General features: G+C 36.3%; 1 protein-coding gene across 2 annotated transcripts; it reads right to left on the bottom strand.

The window, feature by feature from the left end:
• Positions 1–465: 465 nt before the first annotated feature.
• Positions 466–18,492, bottom strand: LOC107843239. 2 transcript variants are annotated; one of them, XM_016687491.2, is made up of 17 exons: positions 17,909–18,492; positions 14,615–15,002; positions 14,464–14,535; positions 14,305–14,367; positions 13,475–13,645; positions 12,491–13,093; positions 11,658–12,401; positions 10,412–10,696; positions 9,254–9,409; positions 7,034–7,446; positions 6,326–6,764; positions 5,751–6,077; positions 4,424–5,195; positions 4,288–4,346; positions 2,696–3,181; positions 2,108–2,146; positions 466–955 (listed from the first exon to the last, which is right to left on the bottom strand). In XM_016687491.2, exons 1-17 carry the CDS (start codon positions 18,283–18,285, stop codon positions 770–772), a joined length of 5,580 nt encoding a protein of 1,859 aa, XP_016542977.2. In that variant the 5' UTR covers positions 18,286–18,492; the 3' UTR covers positions 466–769. The 2 variants fall into 2 exon arrangements, with proteins under 2 accessions (XP_016542977.2, XP_047251879.1); XM_047395923.1 differs by lacking the exon at positions 17,909–18,492 and adding an exon at positions 16,600–16,712.
• Positions 18,493–19,848: the final 1,356 nt, after the last annotated feature.

Below are 19,848 nucleotides of genomic sequence, written 5' to 3'. Positions count from 1 at the left end.
GAATTTGGCCTATAAATATGGGGTGTGATGAGATATTTAGAATCTATTCACCCTTACGAATAAGTTGGATGGGTGATTGTCCAGGTGGAAATGATAGTACCTTGTAATTGAATTGGTGATTAACTTTTTCTTTTCTATCTAACGGAGAAACGTGCCATTAAACAGACTCTAATGAAATAAAGATGGGTTGTTAAGAATGTAGAGAATCTAGGATGGGCGATTAGTCATATATAGTGTTATATAGTGTGTGGAACGTGCAAATTCGAATTAGTTAAATTTCAATTAATTTTTTTAGAAAAGTAAATGAAAATTGCAAAATACTAATGTATTTACTTACCCTTTGCAAATTGGGGTGTATTAACTCCCAAAATAGGGGATGGTGTATCAAAATTTCCACAAAATTACCCCTTCTCATTTTACTTGTACACAAATGGAAATGGAAAGTTTACTGTGGTTAAATGATTCTTACCTAAATTAGTTCATCAACTGAACATGTCTAATCAAAGGCAAATCCAAGAATTGAAGTTTGTGTTTCTAACGACCTCGAGTCTTGGTGAAATTACATTTACATCCTCTTCCGTATCTTATCGGGCTACAACTTGTTCACTTTTTACTAGAGAAATTACTATACAAAGATCAGCACTAGGAGATGACGACGACAACAACAACTACTACGCCTCAGTCACAAACAAGTACCAACAAGTACCAGGAGAACAAAACGATCAAAACAACTAAATAACTAGATCCAACATCTACCTACATATGTTCATTACAAGAGGTGTGTACTAGAGGGGTTTGCAAAGTAATGCTCCCTTGAAATTAGCTGTGCCTTTTTGAAATTGCTACCAAGAAGACTACTCAGAATTGTTGGTGCTCTGCTTGGACTTGTCTGACGAATCTTACGCGCAAAGATATCTTTGTCGAGGACCATCATGTTTAACAAACTTCTGCAGCTCTAAAACACACAACAAGAATGTTTTAGCAAACGAGAAAAGGTAATAGTGTCTCATAAACGTAGAGAGTTTTTCATCTCATACCGATAGCACATTACTACTACGACAACAAGCATAATCCCACGATGGGGTCAGAAGAGGGTACGGTATATGCAAAGTTGCAAACCTTACCTCGTGGAGTTAGAGAGGCAGCAAAAGGATTTGAATAATTATTGAAACTTTGAGATCTTCATTACTACAAGACTATGATTTTCTTTGTTATACACAAAAAATTAGAACTAATTATGTTCCCTTGGAGCAAATTTTGGACAAATGAACCAATGGATACTAGATGTGCCAGCGTCGAGGCAGCCAGGATTTCAACTTCATGGATTCTGAATTTTAGAACGACGACTTCAAGTGTTAATAACTGGGTTCTAAATTTAATATAGGTACATAATGAATTTCTCAACACAAATATACTGTTTGAGGAAAAGCTATTGAGTTTGAATCCATAGCTGGACTTCTTAAATCCAGACCCTGGCCTAGGATGCACACAATCTCACAGATTCTGGCTTGTAGAAACAAGTATGGTAAAGAGATGAACTTTGTTTATGTTAAGAAGGCACATCAGGGCTTCCAAATACACACTCCGAGGCAATTAATCTAGATGCAGCCTCGAGGAATTCCTACATTGATATAATAGAAAAGATGAAAAATTTTAACAGCTCACAATTAATGGAGAGAGACTTGGAGAAGAGATTATGGAAATTTTATAATTTCTTGGGCAAGAACAATGAAGCCACTCAAGCTGGTGGGAGGTCGCAGGTACCCCGTGGAATTAGTTGAGGTGTGCACAAGCAGGCCCGGATGCCACGGTTATCAAAAAAAAAAAAGAGTGAAACCGCTAAAACATTAAACTCTCTTCTTTCTTTTAACTAAAAAACACCCTCCCTAAAAAAGTGAGTCGGGTTTAAACTCTCTTCTTTCTTTTAACTAAAAAACACCCTCCCTAAAAAAGTGAGTCGGGTTTAAGCAACAAGAAAGGAAACAAAACGAAGCACAAACTGCAGTTAGCATTTCTATGGAAAGTGGCTACCAGCGTCATGTTACATTTATCTTATTATCAACAGATCGAACAAACAAGTCTGAGGAAACAGATATAAATATCATACCTGAGGATTCAGAACATGCATGTGACAGATAATATCATCCTGCAACAATAATTAAGTAGTAAGTTTGAAACTAATAATATAGCTCAGAAGTATCCGTGTATATATATTGCTACAAGGACGGATTATACATAAACAGTCGAGCTAAAAAAATGGATGTTAAAATTGGTGTTCATTAATGATCAAGATGAAGATAAAAAATGACTATGATTCAATGATCGAGTCGCTGTATTAATAGGGAAATGAATCCATATGACATGAAGCATAAAAAACCGATATAAAATCTCTGTGAGAACATTGAAAAAGAACAAGAAGCAAATGAACCTAAGACTATGGCTTTTTTTAGGACAGAAGCCCATGACTGAAGTAGGAAAAAAGAAGAGACTAGATAAAATGAAAAAAAGATACTGTATTAACAAGAGAATCAGACAAAAATTAAGAAGAAATTCGCTGATTTACTCTACAACCGACAAAGATCAATTGTCCCTAACATTTTGAAGCAAGTCATTATGCACAACATTAGAAAGTAATACTTCTAAATTGCACATATGATCAGGTATCCATGTTTTTGTGAAAGTAAAAGGGAGGTACCTCTTTTATTCCTGGATTTTGCATCACTATGCCAAGAACATGGCGTACAAGTCCCTTGTAGACACGTTCATTAGTAGTACCATCACCATTCAGCCAAGGCAATATTGGTTTACACAAATGCGAACCAGTAGAGCGGAGCTCATATGGTTCTTCTGGGTGATTTCTTGTGGGTGAACTAGCTTCAGTAGGCTGACAACCTTTGGCCTCATTGATGGTTTGCTTGTCACTTGAAGGATCAGCAACCGCTTTAGGAAAATTAAGAATTGTGACTTTGTGTACCTTACTAGAATTCCCACGCATTTCCTTCTGCAACTCAACATCTTTATGATCTTCTCTATTATGTGTAGCAGACTCTTCATCTATTTTAGCCTCAGAATCCTTAGTAGAAAACAATGGAGTATCTTTGTGAATAGCAGCCACTGAAGTCAAAAAGTACTTGGAATGATATAAAGAATCAACCACCCGAACAGAGTCATAAGCATTGACCTGCATTTTGTGGTCCCACTAGATGATTAGTTAAATAGAAAGCCAAATGGTCCATCTACTGCACTCTTAGTTAATACATAATGTCATGGGTGCTATTTGAGTAATAGTAGCTACTTCCACACAAAATTATTTTGATGTGACGAAACTGGTCGACAGCAAATTAAGCATGTAAATCATTTTTATTAATATAACACACGGCTCAATGATATATAAATCCACAACACAAGAGACATACTAATCTTTACTTAGAAGAACGCTAGCTCACCAAACTGAAAGGGATGAGCAATCTATTAGTAATACAAGAATTTTGAAGTCAATGCTTATGACTACTATGCCAAGGTTGGTTCCTAGTCACATGATTCATCTTTTAACCTACCATAATTATCCATATCACTAAACCAACTTAACACATCAGGGAAGTCATCAGAGCATTTTTGCCTGTCCCCACTCATAGCTTCTTTTCTTTCCATCCTTTGTCCTTATTGTACATCATGCTTAACAAACGTTCAGGTGATATATGTCAGAGTTGAATAAACAACAGTTCTTTTAATGTCACTTGGCAACTAAAATCAGCATATTCATGTTAAAACATACAAAAGTATTCCACTATTCTAAATACAAGAAAATTTGGTGGGCTACAAAGAATTTCAAGGTAATATCCATCTGTTTTCAGGAGCGGTTAGTCAGTTTCATCTGAAGTAAATTCTCAAGATTCAATGCATAACTGATTAGACAAACAAACTAAACCGAAAAGTAAAAGACACAATGAAGAGACCTAGAGGAGTTTCAGGCAAAACTACCTAACACTCAAACACAAGAGACTCCACATTGACAATACCATTACAAATATCTGTTTAAATAAACAAATGAAATAACAGATTCTATTTTTTCTACAAGGAAGACTTTTTAAAAAAACAATCCCTTTACTAATATTTCCTATTCAGTAAATGAGTGAAAAGTGTTATATTACACAAAAATAACATAAAATAAACTACAACTGAGGACTTCAACAGAATTCTTTCAGTACTAACTCTAAGCATGTGCATGAAACTTCATTAGATGGTGCAAAGAACAGGGAAGATTGCTAAGCGTTAATTCAGACGAACCTTCAAAACTCGTCCAAATGCTTCTAGCACCTCAACGACAGCTTCAGAAAACTTTTTCTCTGGGAAAATAATTAATAGATCAAATGAGTATCTAAATGGAAGGGTTAGAAGACCTTGTAGTTTTGTGGTTACATACCTTGCATCTTTAGAATCCTCGAGATATCTTTCATGCACAAACCTTGATCACCAGCCCTTTGGATAGCTGAATAAACAGATCTAAACATTTCCGGATATACCAGAGAGTTCTGTTCCAGGCAAGAACCAAAGGAACAAACACGTTCAGCATAGGTAGTCATGGCTTGCCACGGTGACTCAGTCGGAGAAACTGCAGTATATGGGACCCCACTATCATTAAGTTCATTTACTTGGTCATCTGAGTCGAATGAGACACTGCCAAGATCAGTGGCTTGATGCTCTTCAACAGATGGTGCGCGAGTACAATTGTCAGTGTCTTTAAATAAATCCATAGTTTTTATTCTTGAAAGTGTAGCGTGCCTCAAGCACAACCTAATTCCTGGAAAACCTTTTGCGCGGCGTGTGCAAGTCTCACTATCACCACCCATTGAAGTTTTCAGCTTTTTATACCTGTCACTGTCAGAAAATTCACTGTCATCATATTTGCGTTTAGATGTCCGGGAGTCCTCAGCCTCTCCAACACCTTCATCGGGTAGGCATGGTGTAATTGATAGTTCTCCTGACGAAAGCAGAGCAAAAAGGTGGTAAACATCTCCACACTGCAAATCTGCTGGAAGATCCACCCCTTCAGCAATCAATTCCTTCTCTCTTTCACAAAGCCAGCTGGCAAACTTAGCCGCTCTTTTTCCGGTATCACTTGGGAATGGAGAAAATTCTATACCATTCAAGAAGGTTTGGGAAAGGACAAAAGGACTATTGGAATGTCCCCCAATCTGCAAGGAGAAAAATTTTAAGCCTAGGAAATATCTGCCGGAGAAAACAGAAGATGCAGGACGAATCTTTTCCTAATTATAGGTCAAGACATAGGATGGTCTTTGTAGCAACAGTTGCACCTACTGAAGAAACTGACGGTGAATTCCATTGATTTTAAGTTTATAGTTATCAGATATAGGTGAAGACTGATTACTTGTAAAAACAAGCTGTAGATTTATACTCCTATTTTTATATATGGGGTTTGACCGGCACAAAATTTAAGACGTTAATGTGACTTGTATACTATACTAGCAGTAGACGAAAAGATTATTAAAGTGATGAATGAAAAGCTAGTCCTACGTCACATCAAAGTACAAAATTTCAATAGTTTGCTGAATTTGAATTTTAGAAAATTGTGGAAACCGTATAGACTAATATACTTACTGGAATAATGTAAAATGTTTTGAACATCTCAAAACAGAAATATCATCACATAAGTTGACATGGAGAGAGTATTATTCAGAAATGTACCAAGGCCAGCATCTAAATACATAGTAGTACAAAACAAAATTTACCAAAAACTTTTTGTCCCTGAGGTAGTTGAAAGCAGCAAAAAGATCATGCTCAGAATAGCGCCTTAAAGTTTCAGCAAGCAAGGTTGGCACAAGTGGAGATTTTGAGCTACAAAGGAAGATGAGCTTAAATAGCTCCGCAGCATTAGCAACTGCTGCTGATTCATATAATCGTTTATTGATGGGGATGCCGCCAATTATGAGATTCACATACTTCTTAGGGATCTTATTTGAGCTTATTGGTGTACCAGAATCTTCAGTCTTTTCAGGAAAATCCTCAACATACTCGCCACAAGAAACTGGTAAAATTGATTGAGGACCACAAGAAACCTGAAAGAAGGGGAACATCAAACAAATAAAAGAAAAATTAAAATAACAATCTTGTAAACAAAAAAGTTGAGTTAGTCACAGTTTCTTCAAAAAACCAAGATAAGCTACACTTCAGCAAACAACCTAGAGCAAGTGCCGGCACCTCAACTTGCTGATATTTTTGTTGAAATGATAAGGCTAAATCTAAGTAAATCACATTTATGACAGGAAAATTCATGAAATAACCGACAAGAAAGCATGAGTCTCACATGTCTTTCATCAGTATTAACATCTGAGCAGTTATCAAAGAAAGGTTGAGCAGCTTTCGAGGTTTCTGATTTGGATAACTTTTTGCATCGCAGGGCATCTTCCAGGGCCAATTTTACATTTGCCTCATCAAAGTTATCCCATGGCTCTTGAGAGAGGAAGTTTGAGGTCTGTTTAAAACAATAACAGTCCGTTGCTATGTGACCCTCATGATTCAATGTTTTATCTTTGGATTTCTCAAGGTAATCCACATATCGCTTACTAAGAACATTACATAGTCTCATAACAGATTTTCTGAACTCTTGACTTCGTCTCAATGATGCAATTCTTCTTCTGCAGGCACCGGGTGGTGCTGGAAGATTTTGAAGCTTTCCCCAGTCTACACGATTGAAATTTGCTCCAAGAGCAGCTCGGTGTCTTGCATATTCGATCACCAGTTGCCTGTATATAAAGTTTCTCATGTAATCCAAGTAATAAACCTAATCATAATAGATCCGGGTAACAGGATAACATGGGTTAAGCATCAAGGAAGAAGCAGTAAATCACCAATTTTTTTTTGAAAAGGGTAACTTGTAGTAAATCACCAATTTTATGTCAAGGATTTTAGCTCAAAAATCTTATTATCATCGGGAACTTTGGAAAATTCTGTTTACACTGACCAGCCATTTGATTATTGACCTTATGATGCAGGAATAATTCATAATATTTACCTATCTACATCATCTGTCCAACAGAACCTTCCACTGCGTGTAGGCTTCGCCCTTGACAAGCCATATTTACCAAGAAAAGCACGCCCTACCCCATCATCTTCAGGAAATTCTGACTCTTCAACAGATATCACATCATCTTGAACGTGATATCCCTCGAAACTGCATGTGTGTGTGTATGAAGTAGATGGGAAAGAGCTTTCTTCCTCATTGACTATCTGGCTTAATGCCTGGGGCTGTCCAGGCTCAGTACCAGCCTCCGCATGCTTTGAAGACTTCCTTCTTGCAGGTCTTTTCCTTTTCATTGGAGATAATGTAGGTGTACCTTGATGCAGCTGAATTCTGTCTCCAGCATCTGAAACTCGATCAAATCTGGTAAGTCGACGTTGTCGTTTATCATGATAGACACGAAGGACCTGCAAGTGAACCATCACCTGACTGAAAAATGTAGGACTTGCATACTGTACGCTGATTAAATGTGAGATCAGTATTGGAAAAAAGCTTATTTTTTTCCAGTGACGGGTGTTAGAATCTTTGTAGAATTATATATTCTAGAATATGTGTAATTATAGTAGGTACCAGGTAGCTTAATTTATTCTATTCCAGTCAGGTTTTTATTCTCTTTCCTTTTTAGGACATGTAAACATAGTTAAACCCCAATAGCTTGAGGGAATAATCAAGCTGAGTTCTCTGTACATTTTTCTTCTGTTTTACAACAGGTGAGAATGAGCCTTACCCCAGAATGTGACCGTCCAAAAACTAATTTAATTAAACGTGCTTAAACAAAATAGAGTTCCCCTTTTAAAAAAATTGAATCTCTTAAGGTCTAGAAGGATTTTTTCACTCATTACAATTTACATGAGAGAGCACCCCCATCAAGACGATTTCTAATGGAAAACTACTTCTAGCTCTTCATGCCTATAAAAGTGATCATTAAGTGTTGTTTGATGCATTCACTGATTATCATTTATCTGTGCTCCCTAATATAACGGATAAAGTTTCAAATCATCAAGTTGCACCACAAGTGAGTTAATTGTTCACATGCAAACAGAAACTGATTCCTACCATGCTGCTTGTTGGCGACATATTTAGCATTAATCTTATGTAGGAAAAAAATGGAGGCAACAAAGATCCTTACTCCTGGACCCTCATAAGCAATCTTTTGGCCCTTTAACATAATGATTTTATATGTATCTTCTTTTACAATGATGTGGCCCTAATCATACAAACGTCCAAGTCATGAGCACAAACCATAATCAAGAGCATTATTATCGCTCCCTTAACAGAGACATGTACTAGTCACGAGTGTGAATTATTAAGTACAATATTGGCCTTTTATTATACCAGGGAAAACTGGACTTTACAAAGTCAGCATCAGTCGCCACTCATCTCTCTTCCTTTTTTTTTTCTTTGTTGGGGGGACTCATCTTTCTCTTCTTTCTTGTTATTACAATATCAGCCGAAAACTCACCTATATCCTTTTTCAGATCAACACTGTTCCTTCCATCCCTTAGTGTAGTAACGGTTGTATCTTCGACTTTATGTTGTTTTCTGTTATTTCTCCTCTTTGACCTTCCAATACTTAACTAATTCAGCTATACTCATCTAATAGCATGCAGATAATGGCAACAACTCCAGTTATGCACTAAAACTCGAGCAAGTCATTAATCTGGAAAGTCAGGTTTCCAACAATAAATTGTTAACCTAGAATCAGTCAGTTCTCCAGCAACGTATTTCCCAATATAAAGGTGCCTCAGCAACCTGTTTTATCTAGGCTAACTAATGGATCCAGATTCTAAAATTACTGGAAGCAGATAGCCAATAAAATAAGAATAAAGAGGAAAAATTATGTGGAGCATGAAGTTTCTTTCAACTTGTTAGCAGCATCACAACATAATACACATACAATTCAAAGCCATAAAATGCCAAGTAAGAGTCAACATCATTTTTTGTTGAAAACGAACAAAAGCCAAGATGTCTCCTGTGTAAATGAATTCTCCAAATGCCAAGAACATAACTACAATCCTAGCATCCAATTAAAAGAAACGAATTGATGAAAGGCAACAGCTACTAAATGACCGCATAATGTTTAACAATCAGATAAGTTAGATGATCAACCACAGTAGTATGCTTTTTAACAGATTCAACATCCAGATGTCCTAGAAGTTCATTAGACAATTTTCTTATTGCAACTCAGAGAGGGCAAAGAGAACACAGAGGAACCTGTTCAAAAGTCAAATTCAGATCTTTAGCAATTTCCTCACACTCCTTGAATGAAAGTTTCCTCTGTGGGCCATCGTTAATAACACGCTTAAGGAGTTCAGCCCGCTGATCAGCCGTCATAACTCTGACTGAGGTCCATGATTTGAAAAGAAATACCTAACCAACAGGTTACTTCTCTCTCAGTACAAACAGAAACTGAGAAGATAATAATCAAGAGGGACAAATAGCCTAAACGCAATACAACAGAAGATGAAAAAACAACATTTCTCCAAACATAATATTCATTCAGCAGCAAGTTCTTAAGCACGAACAGGCCATCAAATATGCAAAGGAGCAAGAAACTAACCAAGTAAAGCTAACCATCTGTCATCCTATATATAAACAAATGCCAGTTCTAAAAGGCGATCTTTCTTTTTACTAGGCATAGGAACATGGCAATCCACTTTATTCCTCCACTTTAACAAATCAAAGAAAAAATGTTCTTCCTTACTTTTATTTAGGGCGAAATGCTTAACATCAATTCCACTCCTATAAAAATTTCACAACTTCCAAGAATTCAAGACACTACACTATTCAAATTTCAAACTTTAACTAGAAGTTTTCTCTATCAAGGTAACTCTAAACCATTACTTCGCAGAATATTCAAGTTGCAGTAACATTTGAACTCATAATCCAGCTGCAATGTATAACGGAACAGAGGGAGCAATTTTTAATGATAAATAACAAATTATAGAGAAATAGCAGTACAACAAGAAATTGCCCCACGTTCTCAACTATTTCAAGGATGCAATCGAACTCCGCATGCTATTAAGTGCACAACTTTCATCATAAGTTGGTTAATTAAGGCCTCTTGGCTTGAAGCATTTTGTTGCATCAAGTTTTTCAAGTCTTGGTCATTTCCCGAGTTGTTATGCCCTTTAAAAGTTTTTATTGGAAACTGGCAACTTTATTATGTCCTTTAAAAGTTGAACATACCACTTACGGTAGATTAATACTCAATTTTAGAAAAGACATATAACAACCTCTAGTAGAAATGCAATGTAAGGCTGCATATAAAAGAGACTTAATGTGGTCCGGCCTTCCCCATGGACATCCACTATGCTAAAAAAATGATTCAAAGTAGTCACTGAAAGGCAGAGAAAATAAAAAGGATTAAACCTCATTAACTGCACAGCCGGGAAATGCATGCAAAGCGGCTTTACGATCACTAGCAGAATAGCAATACTCTAAAGTGTTCCAGTATTCCTCGACCGCTTTTTTACTTGAAAGAACAAAATCATGTCTGATTTGAGGGCGAAGATCTGAAGAATGAAAAAAATGAGATGAACCCGCTGAACAAACAGGTTCCTCAATGTAAGGTTTAAGCTCCAGTACATGAGTTAGAGTAGTATGAGGGAGATCTGCAGTGTTTTCTGGATGTCCACCACATACAAGCCTAATCAACTGCCATAAGTAAACACAAGACCAATTAACCTTTGCATCAATAAACAACATAAAATCTTACAGCTAATACTTTCTAACTAGAGTAGGAAGGAGTTCGATATAACGAATTCCATAACTCGGTTTTGATTTCCCATATATAAAGCATTTTATCTTTCAGGGACTGAATGTACCAGCTTGGCAACTTTTGCACTAGTTTTTGAAGCTTTAGGATTTCATTTACTTACAGGATGACCAGTAAGAATGTATTTCTCAAGGAGAGATACGTTGTCAGGCAGTTATCACCAATTATAATTTCTCTCTTTCTATCGTGTTCCTTTCTTTGTTGGAGAGAGGGGGTATACCACATAACACCAAACTTAAAGCATCACAAGAAATATTAATCCCGAAACTCAATACCTATTAGCTGCCCCACAAGTGTCTCAAACAGATTTCGACTACAAAAACTACCACATCGCAGGCTCTAAATATTCTGGAAGATACCTTTTTTTAAATCGGAAAAGATCCCCTTTATAAATTAGAAATAACGGGAAAAAAAAGTCGCTGAGAAGTTGCAAGGAGAGCAAATTTCACTCAAAACAAAACAATTTTCCCTCTCATCAAGATTCTCCCTTAGATAATTTATGAATTAATCAAGAGATATTGGTGACTGAATTGCATGTACTACATTATGCTCTCTTTATTGAAAAGCACTAATATCTAGTGGATAATTCAGATTGAAAGTGAACTCCAGTTGAACAGTTGGATAACATTTTACACTCCTTTGGAAATAGTGCATGTATATAGAAGAAAAATTCTCTTTTGGAGAAAGCATGAATCAATGAACTCCTCTTCCAATAGCAACACTCCTGTTTTAATAGTTCCTACAGCCTTTAAGAACCTAACATTTAGGGGAAGCCTTGTCCAGAAATCACACCGTACCAAGCATCAACAATCTAAAGTTTCAAAGTAAAATTCATTGTACCTTCAAACGTCGTAAAATATCAATCAACGATGATAGTCGTCCAGTCGCTTGGATATCCATCAGATGCTTGTACTCCAGCAGAGGAAGATCAGAAAGGCAAACCCCATTTTTACATTTGTCGACCGTATCCTCAAACTTTTGAGTAGAGCCGACAACTTGTAAGAACAGTTCAAGTGTCATGGCCTTAATAGCTGCATTTAAATCAATTAATTTACATGTGCTATGCGGATTTTTCAGGTCATGACCAGGTTTAAAAGATGATAAAACATCTTCACAGTCAGGCAAACTGTTCACATACTCCCATAAATAGATGTGAAGAATCTTTGTGCGAACCATCTTAGCCAGTACAAATCCATTTGTACGCATAGCTTCAGCTCGCTCAGCTTGGTTCAATTTTATGCTTTGATGTGTCCTTGCGAGATCATTCATTTCAGGAATTGGCTCTCCCTTTTTCAATTGATAAAAGGATTGAGTGCGGACATATGTTTCAAAAGATCTGAATCTCTCATGAATCTCTTCAGCAGATACACTAGAGACTGAAGGGTGCAAAACCACCTGTATCCTACGACTGTGGTTACAATTTGTTAGAACAGGGACATAAGCAACGATAATTTTACAATGTCCTCCTTGCACGAGCTTATACAGACAACGATCTAGGGTCTTTCTGTCTGTCGTTGTCGTCTTCTCCTTCTCAAGATCCTGAATCCGTCTGTACAGATCTGATTTGACGAGGAACTTCTCCTCCTGATTAAAGAGAAAATATTTGTTATCCTTCTCTGTGGCAATATCCTAACAGCCAGAAGGGCTTAAAAAGAATAGGCAAATAAAAGCACCTGTAGAAGTTGAAGTATCCACTGCTCCCTCTTTGCACTGGTTGCTTCCAATGTGAGACAGGGATACCTCGGATAAGACCGGCGTCTTGGAGGTGCCGGCACAGCAAGAGCTAGTGCGTCTGTTGGCGCAACATATGATGATGATGCACTCACTATCTGTAACTCTGCATCAGCAGTGGTACTGCTTACCTTGATGGTAGAGTCTAGTGAACTGCTCAGACAAACTGGGACAGATTCATCCTTTTCATCCAGCACCAAGCCATCAGAAACTTTTGGTAAAGTTCCTGTGCTTGTATTTTGGCTATTAGCTTCAGTATTACCTACAGGAACAGAAGCATCCACATCTTGCCTGGGTAATGCTGAGTTCTCTTGAAATTCTGTATGTGTTCCAAGTGGAGTGCAGCCAGAAATTTCCGAAGGGGCTACTACTGGTTTATTCAGAGTGATAGGTGAAGCTCCAGGATTATGGCTTCCAGGGGTCCAGAGTCTGTAACCCTTGGCTTTGTTTATGAGTTCTGGCTCCATATGTATTCCGAATCTATTGATAATATCAAAGAGTCGATTGTAGTGCTGTTTATTACTTAATCCGAGCCTTTTGCATGCCTGCAACAACATTATAATGGAAAGGAAAGTTTTGATATCACATATGAAGGAACCCTCGCCTAAGAGTCATATTTTGAAAAATTAAATGCACACACAAATAAATGAATCCAACAATAAATGTGTGTTAGCTTGAAGAATGATCATAAAGACAAAAATTAGGCTTTGATGAAATTGCACCTAAAAATGATCATAAAGACATAATCAACTTACGTTCGAAGTTAACTGAGAAAGGATTCAAAAAATATGATCCAAGACACGAATTATAGATCAGGTGAAGTTACACCAGAAATGAAGAAGAGCATATACACATAAATTACTATCACCACTAGTAAAATGACATCAGCATTAGTTTCGATACTCATACAAGAAAATATCCAATACCTCATTGAAGGACAACCCTCTATCTCCCTCAGCATCTACCATTTCGTAAATCTGATGCTCAAAAGAAAGCTCTAAAAGCAGGTCCGAAATATGACCTCTCTTGGCCTTTTTCATCATTGTTTCAAAATGTTTTGGTGAAAACCCCTTCAACAGATGTAGACACTTGACCTCCTGCAAAGTGGCATAAGACAAGCAATTACTTGCCAAAGTCCAAATTCCTAGGCTGCAGATTGTCCAGCTAGCATTTATACAAAACAAATTTTTTTGTTGAAGTACAGCCATCAATCATGCTGTAGCCGTAATACTATACGATCGTCAAAGTGTTATGTAGAGATTTAAGCTTCTCTCGCTTTATCAGTTATCGGAATTGCTTTAAGTTAAAAGTCAAGAATCTCCTGCCCTATAGGTACAAGTTGGATTAAACAGCTGCAGAAGATCTAGTCAAAAATATTCTTTACTGCAACAGACAAAGTTGGTTAAACACCAACCAAACAAAAAAGAAATCTAGCACAAATAATCAACAAAAATTGAACTGCATTCCTGCTAGATTGGATTTGTTCAGAAAGCTAGTGCAATTTGACCAATTTTCAGTGATTCGGGACAAAGATGTTCATTCCATGATTCCAATAGGAAAAAATATTAGAAAGAATATAACTGCCATTGGACCTAAGTCCATAAAGGAAAACGAGAAACAATAGAAGAAAATGGGAGTATATGCACTGGAACCATCACCACTTCCAAGGTGTCTTAAATACTTGTATGGAAATGAAAAATTGTACTAGATAAAATCCACAACAGTTGCTACTTATAAGTCAGTAATTCTCACTGACCTTCCCATCTACTATGACATCGTCCTCCTTCACCACTTGAGCCTCCTTCAGCTTCTTGAGAATCTAGGGGTGAAAGATTTGGATTAAATATGATGCATGAGATGGGATTATGAGTTGCAATATACTGCCGATACAAATTATTAAAAAGGATGAGCGTACATATCTCCATCTCCTATGCCCACGCCTCCCTTGATAACCAAGTTCTGGCTTGATGTCAGCCATTGCAAGGACCTTCATAAATGAAAACAAATCAATGAATCAGCAATAGAGTACATCGAAAAGCCAGATAGATACAACATCAAAAACCAACCTTTCCCTCAGCCTTTTCAAGCTTATCACAGACAGCTTCTAGTTCCGGAAGAAAATCATTTATGCACAAATCTACATCAAGAGATTCCTCAGCAACAGCAAAACTATTTTCACCTTCACCATCAGTGATCTCACTATCCTCCAAGGAATTAACCCCCTTGGTTATCTCAAGCCTTTGTTGACTACCCAAATTCTTCGCGTAGCGGGATAAATAGAGCATATTGGTGGAAACTGGTCCTTTTCCTTCTCCAGCCATGTCTCTTATCCTAAGGATTGTTGGCTGTCTAACAATCAATCCTCGTTTTTCAAGCTTCCTCACTATGTAGAACATATCGTTCCCTTTGATCTTAAAGTCTTTGCCAAGCTCATTTTGAGCGATTCCTTTTCCTCTGAAACTCAGTCAAAGTTAAGAGAATTTAGTAAGCAAATAAGCTACTTCCATTACTAGTAAACCTAGTATCTTTTTCCCATAGCATGCAACCAAGGTTATGTCCTACAGATCAATAAAGTGTGTACAAATCTGGGGACCAAGGTTTAAATCCTGGCAGACAAATACCACCCGGGATACCTTAGGTGTGTTTTCAACCATGAACTCTTATAACTATTCACATATAATTAGGTAAAAAACTAGCATACAATAGTTCAGGTAAGAAACTCGCACACAAGTTCTTGTAGGACCTCGCACATGTAAAACTCGAAAAACTGGGATAATTTAGGCGTGCTTTCAACCATTAACTCTAATAGCAATTCATCATATATAATTAAGTAGGAAACTAGCACACTAGTTCAGGTAGGAAACTCACACACATAAAACTCGAAAAATGGGATACTTTAGGTGTGTTTTTGACTAATAACTCTATTGAAAATTCATATATAATTAGGTAGGAAACTGGCACACATGATAGTTCACAACAATTGTTAATGAGACTATTACTGCGAGCTTCAAAGTTATGTTGCTCGGATTCTTCAAAAATAACGATGGTTGGGTGTCGGATCCTCTAAAAGTAGTGTATTTTTTAAGGATCCGACACGGGTACGCAACATTTTAGGAGAGTCTGTGAAACATAGCTTCAACCTAACTAGTCAGTGGACGACGAGAGGTTTTTGGATATTCTCAAAATTTGCAATTAAATCCTACATTATGTACATGCTACAATATCATGTAGCAGATGCTAGGAGCCAAAATGGATGCTGCCTGTTCACAGAATCCAAGCAGTTGATTCTGCTATTTCTGGGACCATAGTAGTAGGTAATGCAGACATCATCTGCCCTTAATGGCACATAACTAACATGAGTCTCAGTGGAAATCGGTAGGTTTCTTCCTTCACCTTGCCGCAATCCCCATGTACTTTAGGTATGACTTTTACCAATCAACTCTAATAACAATTCAAACCCGCATACAACAGTTCGGGTAAGAAACTTGTGCACTACGTTCAGCTAAACTCGCACACATGAAACTCAAAAAATAGGGATAAACCGTCACACATATACTCCAGCGCTATGATTTTCAAGTCCAGTCGCTCACTTTCGATGAGCGAACGAACATAACCATCCATTTAACCATAAACAACATCATTCGATTCAAATTTCACATGATAGTTCAGGTAAAATTGCACAGATAAACTCAAATTTCACATGATAGTTCAGGTAAAATTGCACAGATAAACTCAAAACAAAAACACGATAATTTAGCTGTGTTTTGACAATTACTCTTGAAAAGAATCGATCTTGGGCCTAACTCAACCCCAAAAGCTAGCTCATGAGGGGAGGCAAAAACACGATAATTTAGCTGTGTTTTGACAATTACTCTTGAAAAGAATCGATCTTGGGCCTAACTCAACCCCAAAAGCTAGCTCATGAGGGGAGGATTGCCCAAGACCATATAAGGAGACCAAGGACCCTTTAACCCACCGACGTGGAACTCCAACAACTCTAATAACAATCCATATAGATATTCAAAAAATTCAAAAAAGCACAAACACAAACCTAACAGTAGCAAGAGCACGAAGAACACGTCTTTCATGTATCGAAAGCCTAGCATCCGTGGCCTCAACATCATAAACACCAATAAAACCATCACACATATGCATCACATATACATTAGGCACGTACACTAGTTTAGGCAGGAAACTCACACACATGAAACTCGGAAAATCAGGATAACTTAGGCGTGTTTTCGATCAATTTAACTTTAATAAAAATTCATATATACTCAAAACAAACGTGTTTTCGATCAATTTAACCCTAATAACAATTCACTTATATACCCAAAAAAGGTCCAAACACAAACCTAACAGTAGCAAGAGCACGAAGGACAGATGTATCGAAAGCTTAGCATAGGAAGCCTCAACATCATAAACACCAATAAATCCATCAGACATATACTCCGGCGCTACAATTTTCAAGTCCAATCGCTCACTTTCATCCAATGAACGAACACAACTATCAATTGAACTATAAAAAACGCCATTTGACTCGAATTTCACTAGTTCAGGTTAAATAGCACACATGAAACACAAAAAATCGCGACACTTTAGGTGTATTTTTGACAATCAACACTAAAACAATTCATATATACTCAAAAGAAAAAAAACGAAAAAGGTACAAACACAAACCTTACAATAGAAAGAGCACAAAGAACACACCTTTCATGTTTCGAAAGCTTAGCATCAGAAGCCTCAATATCATACACACCAATAAAACTAACACACACATGATAGTTCAGGTAGGAAACTCACACATACAAAATGCGAGAAGCCGGAATACATTAGGTGTGTTTTTGACCAATAAATCTAATAAACAATTTATATATAATTCGATAGGAAACTCACATACGATAGTTCAGATAACATGGCACACATGAAACTTACAAAATCAGGATAATTACGCACGTTTTCGACCATTAACTCTAACAACAATTCATATATACACTCAAAAAAGCACAAACACAAACCTAACAGTAGCTAGAGCACAAAGAACCAGCCTTTCATGCCCCCAAAGCTTAGCATCCAAAGCATCAACATCATAAACACCAATAAAACCATCACACATATACATTAGGCGTGTACACTAGTTCAGAAAGACACTTGCACACTAGTTCAGGTAGGAAACTCACACATATAAAATGCAAAAAACTGGGAAACATTAGGTGTGTTTTTGACCAATAACTCTAATAAACAATTTATATATTATAACGCGCACATGAAACTCAAAAATTGCGATACTTTAGGCGTATTTCTGACAATTAACACTAATAACAATTCATATATATACTCAAAAAAGCACGAACACAAACCTAACAGTAGCAAGAGCACGAAGAACACGCCTTTCATGCATCGAAAGCTTAGCATCCGAAGCATCAACATCATAAACACCAATAAATCCATCACACATATACTCCGGCGCTACAATTTTCAAGTCTAAATTCTCACTTTCGTCGATCGAACGAACACAACTGTCCATACAACTGTACACAGCTCCATTATTGGCTTCGAATTTGAGGTTCGGAATGTCAATGAGGTTAAACCAGAGGGCCTTTTTGACATTAGGACAAAGTTTAAGGCCTAAATTGGAAATTGGAGAATGGAGTTTTTGCCATAATTTAGAGATATGTAGACCAGATGAACCATTAGAGCAAATTTCTTCGAGTGCTGTGTTAACAATGGCGTCCATTGAAAAGAGGGAAATTTGGAAAATTGAACTCAAAAAAGGTATTTATATAGTATTACAAAAAAAAAAAAAAGGAAATTTTTCGACACAAATTCAGATTTAGTCGAGCTCGAGAATTAGTCGATTTTAATGTGAATACCCAACATTGGGTAGAAACAGAAAGACTAAAAAAAGAGAATTGCGAACTGGCAGTTGTGCTTGTGATGCGAATCTATATTTAATCGGGTTCTAATATGCATTTAGTCGGGTTCTAATATGAATACCGGACATTTGATGAAAACCAAAAAACTAAAAAAAAAAATGGAGAATTTAGTCGACTTTAATGTGAATACAGGACATCGGGTGGAAATAGAAGACTAAAAAAGGAGAATTACGGACTTGTGATTGTACTTATGATGTGAGTCTAAATTTAATCGGGTTCTAATGTGAATACACGATATCATGTGGAAATAAAAGGACTAAAATAAATAGAATTGAAACTCGCCTTTGTACTTATGTGTAATGTGAATTCAGATTTAGTCAGCTTTAATGGGAATACAGAATATCGGGTGAAAATAGAAAAAAAAAAAAAAAGAATTGCAGACTAGCCTTTGTATCTATGATATGAATCCAGATTTATCGGGACTACAATATAAATTCTGGACACCGAGTGAAAATAAAAAACTAAAAAAAAAAGGAAAATTGTAGATTCGCCTTTGTACTTCTGATGTAAATCTGAAATTAGTAGCACTCAAATGTGAATACAGGATATCGAGTGAAATCCAAAAACTAAAAAGGAGAATAGTAAATTCGCTTCTGTATTTCGACGTGAATATGAATTTAGTTGGTTCTAATGTGAATACAGCACGCCCGATGAAAATTGAAAACCAAAAAAACAAAAAAGAGAAATTAGCCGATTAGAAATTTTGTTTGGACAATGGACAAGCTTTAAGGGATCGTTTGATTGGAAACAAATTATTTCGAAATGAGTTATTTCATTGGAATAAAAAGTACAATCCTAAAATAACTAATTCAAATTTGTTTACCTCGTAAATCGTAATTTTTGTAAGTAGTTTAGGAACTCACCATATAAGTATTTACTCTTTCGGTTTCAAATTTATGTGTCATTATTTGACCAAAAATGACGTTTAACAAATATTAAGCGAAAATTTTATTATGTTTACTCTCTTCATTTCATTTGTTTGACTCTCTTACTAAAAAAAAGTTGCTCAACAATTTACTTGTTCAATTTAGAAAATCAAAAGAAGTTTATCATGTTCGTTCAATACTATGCATATTATTAAATGATTACATAAAATATATACTCAAATATGAAATACTATATATTTTCAAAACATAATTAATATAATACTAATTTAATAAAACAAATTTCTAATAAATATTTTCCAAAAATGTTAAATCAATAAAAGTCAACTATTTTAAAACTGAGAGAGAGTAATACATGATAATAATTTGAAGTGTAAATTCCAATCTTTACCATTTTTAGTTGTTACATTTCGCAAGATTTTTAGAATTTAGTGTCCAATTAAATAGGTTCATGTATTTGAAATATCGAAAGTACTTAAA

Source organism: Capsicum annuum, chromosome 9, assembly GCF_002878395.1.
Source record: "Capsicum annuum cultivar UCD-10X-F1 chromosome 9, UCD10Xv1.1, whole genome shotgun sequence".
Taxonomy (NCBI): domain Eukaryota; kingdom Viridiplantae; phylum Streptophyta; class Magnoliopsida; order Solanales; family Solanaceae; genus Capsicum; species Capsicum annuum.
The sequence above is the reverse complement of the archived record's forward strand: the minus strand, read 5'-3'. Positions and strand labels throughout refer to the sequence as shown.